This window comes from Pan paniscus, chromosome 1 (genome assembly GCF_029289425.2).
Source record: "Pan paniscus chromosome 1, NHGRI_mPanPan1-v2.0_pri, whole genome shotgun sequence".
Classification (NCBI taxonomy): Eukaryota; Metazoa; Chordata; class Mammalia; order Primates; family Hominidae; genus Pan; species Pan paniscus.
In genome coordinates, this window is record NC_073249.2 from 206,947,321 (window position 1) to 206,956,288 (window position 8,968).

The window sequence follows — 8,968 nt, forward strand, 5'->3', positions numbered from 1 at the left end:
TTCCCCATGTGAGCTCAAGGAGACTTCCTGAGTTGGAGCTCTCTGGTGTGGTCCTTCTCAGGCCTAAAGCAAAGTGTCTTTTCTGTGACACCTCCAAGGCCATGTTCAGGAGAGGGGAAGGGATCAGGGCCTGGTGGGAGGGATGGGGAGAGGGGACTGGAGAAGGTGGCCTCCAGGGATCGAGTTTCCCATGGCCTCTTCCCACCTGTCTTTGCCACAGGGGTGGGGACACCTGGCTGGCCCAGCCCAAGCCTCCACCCTGGGCTCCTGTGGGCTGGCTGCACTCGCCAGGGCTGGCCTGGGCTCTCTGCACCCAGGGAAGCTTCTCTATTCAACGCTCTTCACCCTCCCAGCCCAGGACCCCAGGAGATGAGGGAGAGTGGAGCAAAGGTTGAGGAGCAGAGGCTGGAGCCCCAGGCAGTGGCGCTGCTGGGCAGTGGTGGGAGGTGCCAGCAGGGGCTGGGAGTTGGACCCGAAAGTACGTGGCCTGGGCTGTGCTTTCTTCCCACGTTGCCCCTTCAGAGCAGAAGCAGCCAGTTGCTCCTGAAGCCTTGACCAGGGCTCCTGAGTCCAGAGCCTTGCTCAGGGCACTAGCGTGGGAGGAGGCTTCCGCATCAGTACCAGGGCATCAGCACCCGCCTCCTCAGCTGACCCAGCCAGTGAGGACCAGGCCAGCCCCTGTCATCCCCACCCCCACCTTGCCAAGCCCCTGCCCCCAGGAGCAGGGCTGAGAGCGAGGTGATCTGGGTTCTAATCCAGAGTCTGCTGCTGACATGTGCTGAGCCCCAGGCCCATTGGTTTACTTGCCCCAGTATTGAGCGAGCATCCACTGGGTACCCGCCCAGTGCCGGTGCTGTGCCAGGGGCCAGGGGCACAGAATAAAGCAGACCCAGTCCCTGCTCTTCTGGCATTCGCAGTCTTGTGGAAACTCCAGAGCTAAAGTGCCCTTAGAGATTATCCAGATCAGCCCCTCCTTGTAGCAATGAAGAGACTGAGACCCACAGAGGGGATGAGTTTGATCCAAGAAACAGACAAGATTAAGATGCATGTGTCTTGAACCTTTTCAGTGCTCTGGAACATACCGTCTGGCCGGAGTTGTCTGGGCTTTGGTTTTCCCATCCATGAAATGGGTACAATAACAACAGCTATAGTGTATGAGCCTCTGTGATAGATGCTGTACACACAGCACCTGAACTCACATGATAAACCACTGAGGTGAGCATTATCTCCCATTATCAAGGAGGACCCTGGGGCTCAGAGAGGTTAAGCACGATGGCCAAGGCCACACAGCCAGGGAAAGAAGAGTTGGAATTCAAACCCGGGGTGCCCTGTCTCACACCAGCTTCCCCTGTGGAGGGTGCTGGTGTGTGCATGATTGGAGGCCCTCACACAGTGTAAGTCTCAGGATCTGCAGCAAACTGGTCAGAATGCTCTGCCCTGGCCCAGGGAAGGAAAGAGGGGCAGATGGAGTTTGCTTCGCTGTAAGGCCCCAGAGCTTTGTGTTCCTGCTGAGAAGCCTCAGAGTCGGGCAGCACTGGGTCTAATTCCAGCTCCACCCCTTGTATTAATAACTGGGCCTTAATCTCCTCCGCTGTAAAATGGAGAGAATCGCCTGTACTTCATAAGGCTGCTGGAAGGATTAGCTAAAGCAACCCAGCTACAGTGGCTGGCCTACAGTAGGTGCTTCATTAATGCCCTTCCTTTTAGATGTGGAAATTCCTCTTTTTGTCCAAGTTTTCTTTTCCTCTTTGCTTACGGCACTGGGATTTTCTTTATTACTGTTTCTTTGAAGAGTCCGCTCTGTACTTGTGCCCATCGGGCTGTGGTCAGTAACCCCTTATGGAATAAAACCCCTTTCCTGGCCAGGCGTGGTGGCTCATACCTGTAATCCCAGCACTTTGGGAGGCTGAGGCGGGAGGATCACTTGAGCCCAGGAGTTCGAGACCAGCCTGGGCAACACAGTGAGACCCCTGTCTCTACTAAACATACAAACAATTAGCCAGATGTGGTGGTGCATACCTGTAGTCCCAGCTACTCAGAAGGCTGAGATAGGAGGATCACCTGAGCCCAGGAGATGAGGCCACAGTGAGCTGTGATTGCACCACTGCACTCCAGCCTGGGCAACAGAGTGAGACCCTACCTCAAAAAAGAAAAGCAACAACAGAAAAACCTATTTCCCTATCCTAATTGCACCTCCGTTCAAAGCGCCGCCCCTGCAAGAGTTAAGCAACTCCCTAGCCTCCCATGAGTTCTGAAATCCTGCACCCAGGCCTGGTCCCAGGTTGCCTAGCAACCGGGGGCTGCTCTGGGATGCAGTAGGTAAGCAGGGGAGGGAGAGGGAGAAAACAACTTGGTCTGTCCACGACTCTAAATGTCACTGAGAGATCAGTGCAGAGAAAGGCCTGTCACCAGAGCCCAGGGCCCAATTTGCCTGGTGGTAGGGACAGCTGCCCTCAGGCCACCTGGGAGGTGGTTATCCCTCCTTTGAGTGGGCTTACATAAGTACTTGGCATTTTTGCAAGGGACTTTAAGCTCACTCAGCAGTGACACCCCCTCCGCCCACATGCACATACATGTGTGGTACAGGGAGGACCCGGTGTGGGAGGCAGAGATGGGGTTCCAGCCAACTGAAACTCCATCATCTGCATCTCCCGGCCTCTGACTGCCTCCCTCTGCCAAAGCGGGAAGATGAAAATGGTAGCTGCTGGAATTTGTATTTTGCAAAGACTTTTCTCATTTACTGCTGAATATATTCCTTATCTCAGCCTCCACTCGCTGACACGCTACCCACTGTCTCTCCCAGCATTCATCTCTACCTGAAATGATCTTGTTTACTTCTCTGTGTCTGTGTGCATCGACTCTCCCCCACCGACTAGAAAGGTCCGTGAGAGCAAGGAGCAAGCCTGTCTTGTTTGAGGGCACTGGTTCTCATAGAGCCCACAGGGAATGATGCCCCTGGACTAAGCAGTGTGGGGTCTGCTGGCTTGCACCTGTGCCCCCAGCTCCTAGCCAAAGACCAGACACATGTTGGGAACTCAATACTTGTTTGTTTAATGAGTAGATGAACAAAAGCACTCATGAAATAGGCAGTGCACGTATCTTTATCACCATTTGAAAGCTGAGGAAACCGGCTTGGAGAGGGAAGCAACTTGCCTGACACCCCAAAGCACAGAAGCAGCATATCTGGCCCAAGAACCTGGCTTCCTGTCTCCGAGGGGTCAGCTGCTGGCATTGGCCTGTAGGCCATGTGAGTGTGGCAATGTGGTCAGCAAAGAGCCTTTACTGCATGTTGGGGTCAGGAGATCAGCAATGAGGAGGACAAGATCCTTGCCTGGAAGGAGCTTGTGTTCCAAAAAGAACAAGAGACCACAGCATATTCATTAATAAAGACACATTCAAACAGGGCCAAGTGCTCTGAAGCACCTCAGACAAAGTGACAGGCTGCAAAATGACAGCGTTTGGGGGTCAGGAGACAGAAGGGTGCCTGCTTTAGGTGGTCGAAGAAGGCCTCTCTGGGGAGGTGGCATTTGGTCTGAGACCTCAGGGCCAATGTGCTAGGAGCAGAGGAGCCTTGGGGAAGAATGGAGATGAGGTTGGACAGGATGAGACACGTGCCTTCTATGTCAATGGCAAGGGAGTCATTGGAGCATGTGAAGCAGAGGATGCTCCACTTTTGCCCCAGAAAGATCACTCTGGCTACAGTGCAGAGAAAGAAGAGAGTCAGGGAGGAAAGAAAGGCCTCATTAGGGGACTGTTGCAAAGCACAAGGAGGCACAACCACAGCCAAGATCAGCACGGTGACAATGGGGATGGGAAGTGTCAGATGTCGGGAATGCTGTGCAGGTAGGGTCGGGGCCGACAGGACCTGCTGATGGGTTCGGCGTGGGGTGTGAAGGGAACAGAGGCTGCACCCCAGGCTCCTGGCCTGAGTGGCTGTAGATAGTGGCACCAAATACTGAGCTCGTGAAGATGGGGGGAGAGCTGATGATGAAGACAGCAAGAGTTTGGTGTGAGTCACCTTGAGTTTGAGACACGTGTCAGACATGTAAGGGGTAGGCAGGTGGACACGTGCTTATTGAAGTCTGGAGCCCAAGGGAGAGGTGTGAGCTGTAGCGGAGAAGTTGGGAGTATTCAGAGTTCTGACACTGACCAAGAACACCCCTCAGAGAATTCAGAGACAACCAGGGCTGAGGTGAGGGGCTCAGACTGGGGCCTGGGACAGCCACAGGCAGGAATGCAGACTTGCTGCCTCTTCTTATTTGTGGAGATGTAGTTCATGCAGCAAGAAAGTCATTCCAAAGCCCTCCTTTCCTTTCTTCATGCCTCAGCTTCTCCATTAGCACATTAAAAGATGCAAGATCTGGAGTTAAGCTTGTTTTTAAAAGGTGGCCTCCAAAGATGGTTTTTCTTGGCCTGGGGCTGTCTCATCATCCAGGTCATGACAGGCCCGGTCCATGGTTGAGGAATGCCACAGAAGTGACAGTCCACTGCAAAACACTGCTGCTCCAGATGAGTTCTGGAAGGCCTGGCGATGGGGCAGGCCACTGAAGTAGAACTGGATGTCAGATGCACGCATTAGAAAGGACAGGAAGACCAAATGAGAAAGGGAGAGGGGGCAGGGAGAAAGGAAGGAGGGCTAGAGACTTGAGGCAAAGGAAACAAGAGATGGAATAGAAGAAGAGAGAGGACCAGAAGACAGTGAGATCAACAGAAAGAGAGAGGGACGAGAAAGAAGGTGGCTGAGGAAGGTGAGAAAAGTGTTTCCAGGGCGGCAGCAACTGGACCAGGCCCTCTGGTTGGACAGTGAGGCTGGCTGGGGGGCCTGAGCTCAAGTAGCCCTCGCCCCCTGAGAGAGTGGGGGCTACCTGGGGAGCTGGGCTTGATGCATCTGGAAGGATCTTCCCAGAGGCAGGAGGGGGAGTGGGAGGGCAGAGGGCACCCAGGCGCTAGAACAGTGGGAGTGGCGGGAGCCGCAAAACCGGAGAGCCAGAGGAGTGAACATCCCTGGCAGATTCCCTGCGGGCAAGCAGGGAGGGCAGGAAGCTCGGTGGTGTTGGCACAACGTGAGAGGTTCCAGGGAGGCGTGGGAAGACGGCTTCTGCAGGACGCAGGCTTTGCAGAGGGAGAGAGGCAAACAGACTGACTGCAGGCAGCTCTGCCGGCCCCACAGGGCGCTGCTTTTTCTCCACGTGGAGCTGGAGTGCATCACCCTGAGAACAGCAGCAAGCGCCCACAGGGCACCTTCTGCGTGCCAGGCACATCCGGACCACTTGTCGGTAGACACCAGTGACCCTCACCACCACCCCAGGAATGGGACAGTGTCATGTGTTTCTGAAATGACTAGGTTTTAGCACCATTTAATAGATGAGGAAGCTGAAGCTAACTTGCCCAAGGTCATAAACCGGGCGTCTGGTGGCCTCCCCTCCTCACTGCCAACCCTAAGAGCGGACTAGGGTGGAGTTATCTGGAAAGAGGAAGCTGTACCTGAGAGCCCTAAACACACATGCACACACACACACGCGCGCGCAAATGCACAATGCACGCACACACGCGCACGCACATACACACATGCACACATGGACACATACCTGCACACACAAGCATACACATGCACACATGCACACACACACACACATACATGCACAAATGCACAATGCACGCACACACATACGCACGCACATACACACACACACACACACACGGACACATACCTGCACACACAAGCATACACATGCACACAGGCACACGCATGCACACACGCGCATGCACACACACGCGCATGCACACAGTGCGACAGCTCTGATTAGTAGGTAAATAAAAGGTCCCCATCTAGTGGTGACTCGGCCAAAGTGCAGACACTGAACCCCAAAGGCCCGTAGAGGCTTCATTCATCCCTTCTCTTATTCTTCATTCATGGATTCTATTGAGCATCTGCTGTGTGCAGCATCTGTCCTGGATGCTGGGGATACTGTGATGACTTAGACAAGGTCCCAGCCGCACACAGCTTATGCTTCTTTGAGGGGAGGCAGACACAAGCCAGGAAACCAATAAGAGAAGTTAAGTAAAAAGCACAGTGAGTGAGACAAACGGGTATGGAGGGCATGGCCAGAGAGAGCTTTAGTTCAGGTGGTCAGGGAGCACCTCTCTGAGGAGGTGAAATTTGACCAAGCCTCAAACAGTGGCAGGGATCCCACTGCTTGCAGATCCTGGGGAGAAGCATTTTAGACAAAAAGAACAGCAAGTCCAAAGGCCCAGAGACAAGACAGAGCAAGACCTGTGACATGAAACAGGCTGGTGTGCCCAGAGCAGGGAGGCTGGGAGAGTGGAGGGGGAGGGCAATGAGGGTGGAGAGGCTGGTGAGGGTGGCATCCCGGCAAGTGTGCCTGGCCACGGAGGTCACGGAAGGATTCAGCATGTCTTTCCCGAATAGGAAACCACAGTGGGGCTGTAAGCCAGAGAGTGAACGTAACTCGGGTTACAGTTTGAGAAGGTCCCTGCTTATTTCCTTCCATGAAGGAGGAAGAGCTGCTGATGACAGGGATTTGGGCAGTGGCCAAAGACATGGAGAGAAGAGGGCAGAACATGGGCTATTTTAAACACAGAGAAGATTAGCGGGACCCGCTGGCAGACCGGATGTGAAATGTGGAAGGAGCGGGGGCAGCGAGGTCGGCTCCTAGTTTCCTGAGAATGTGGGTGAATCACGGGCTCACAGGCAGAGGGAGCACTAGGATATCAAAGGTTCCCTTGTGAACGCCTCAAGTTGGAGATGCCTGAGACATCCAAGTGAGATGTCAAGCAGGCAGCTGGAAATAGGAGATGAGCTCTGGGAAAATGCTCCCATCACCCTGGCCTGTGTGCTGCCTGGGCGCACCCATTCAGGGCCCTCCACGCAGCCCATGCCCCCGCCTCCTGATTCCTTCTAGGCTTCTCCAGCACTCGTGGGATGCCCAGATGTGATCAGGGAAGGGCTTGAGGATGCAGGGAAGCTGTGGCTGAGAGCCCTAAACACACACATGCACACGCACACACACATACACAGGCACATGCACACACGACCATACACACACACAAATGCACGCACATGCACACAAATGCATATGCACGCACACAAATGCATATGCACACACACACATGCACACATATGCATACACGTATCCCTTTCAGTGGCTTTCCTTTCTGTCCTTAACCCTTGGCCCCTTACAGTGAGCTCCCCATTCTCCCCAGCCTTAGAACCAAACCCTGGGGCTGGGCTGGGAGCCCCCAGTGACCCTCTGTGTCTCTGCAGGTGGATGCACCCTTGGTCCTGGTGCCAGCTGCCACTGCGGGCTGAAGGCCTGTGAGTGTGACAAGCAATCCGTGCACTGCTTCAAAGAGAGCCTGCCCACCTATGAGAAAAACTTCAAGCAGTTCTCCAGCCGGCCCAGGTGTGGCAGACATAAGCCCCGGTGCTAGGGACACCACAGGGTCCCTCTCATCATCCAGCATCCGCTCTAGTGTTGCTCTTCCAGGAAGCCTTCTCAGATCATCCCCAACAGGCCCCTGTTCTTCCACTGGGAGGGAGGACAAAATGTCTCCCGCAGGGCAGCTCACCCTTCAGCATTCTGACCAAGGGGACTCCCTGTCATTCAGCATCAGAGGGCTGGAGAGCAGAAATGGGAAAGACGAGATGCCTGCCCTGCAGGAGCTGGCATTCTGTGGAGTGGGGAGGACTACAAATGCATGGATATAGAAGTAAGAGACACATTAGACTGTAGTAAGTGCTATGATGCAGTAAAACAAAGGGACGGGATAGAGATGCACCCAACCCCACATCCCAGGGTTTCCAGGAGGGGAGAAGCCCCAGGATCTACCCCAAACTCTCTCTTCACCCCCACTGCAAACCAGGACACAGAGCAGACTTGAGCACCAGGCCCATGCCCAGCTCTAGCTGGTAACAAAGCCACCACTTTCCTTGCCCCTCTGCGTCCTCAGTTTTTATGATGTCATTCTTAGCTTTTCTTATCAAGAGGTAGAATCTGTTTTCCCCACCCCATGAATCTGAACTGGTCTTGTGGCTTAGTTTGGTCAATAGAATGTTGTGGGAGGGATGGGTTACCAGTTTTGAGCTAGGCCTCAGGAGGTCTAGGGCATGTCTACTCTCTCTTAGGACAGCTGCCCCCACCCTGCAAAAAAGCCTGAGCTAGCCTGCTGGAGAATGAGGGCCCACCTGGATCAGTTGTCTCAGCTGATTTCAGACACGTGAGAGAGAGCTCAGCGAGACTCAGCTTGTAGCTGACTACAGATGTGTGAGGGAACCTGGCTGAGACCAAAACAACTGTCCAGCTGAGCCCAGGCTAAACTGCCAACATGCAGAATTGTGAGCTAAATAAAGGCTGCTGTTCTAAGTCACTGGGTTTTGGTATGGTTTGTTAGGCAGCCATAACTAACAGGTGTAATTGGTCCTTATTCCCTTATTCACTGAGAGTGATGGGTTCTCAGCCCTGAGCTGGACTTGGAGGCCATGGAAATGCAGTGGACATGGCCTTTGTTCCTTACCTTGAAGGTGTGGAAGGAGGTCAAGTTCATGGAATAATGGAGAACACACAGCTGTAATCGTTTGCTTGTTCAGGGAACACACATTTATTGAGCACTTGCTATGTGCCAGGCACAGTGCCAGGCAGTAGGGATCCAGATATTTAAAGAAAACAAACAAAAATCAGGTCCAAAACTCCTGGGGAGAATGCTGAGAATGGTGTCAGCTTTTAGGAATTCAGACACAAAATCTGGATTGAAAAATGGACAGATGTGAAGACAGAAAAAGACACCAGATGTGGAGGGTCAGTGGAGGGTCTGGGGGCCCAGGCTCCTGCGCTCCGGCTGGCTCAGCTTGTACTATCATGTGGGTGACTGGCCTGCTCTTCTCTCCCACACACATGGGTGGAAATTGCAACTGCAGATGGGCAGCTTGAGGTTTACGAACATCAGGGAG

General features: G+C 53.7%; 1 protein-coding gene across 1 annotated transcript in view; it reads left to right on the plus strand.

Moving 5' to 3' along the window:
- PLA2G2C (phospholipase A2 group IIC) overlaps window positions 1–8,387 on the plus strand; it is a 24,074-nt gene extending 15,687 nt beyond the window's left edge. The window contains exon 5 of the mRNA XM_014343402.3: window positions 7,286–8,387. Within this exon, the coding sequence (XP_014198888.2) occupies window positions 7,286–7,452 (167 nt within the window). The 3' untranslated portion in view covers window positions 7,453–8,387. The remainder of the gene's footprint in view (window positions 1–7,285) is intronic.
- The last annotated feature ends 581 nt before the right edge of the window (window positions 8,388–8,968 follow it).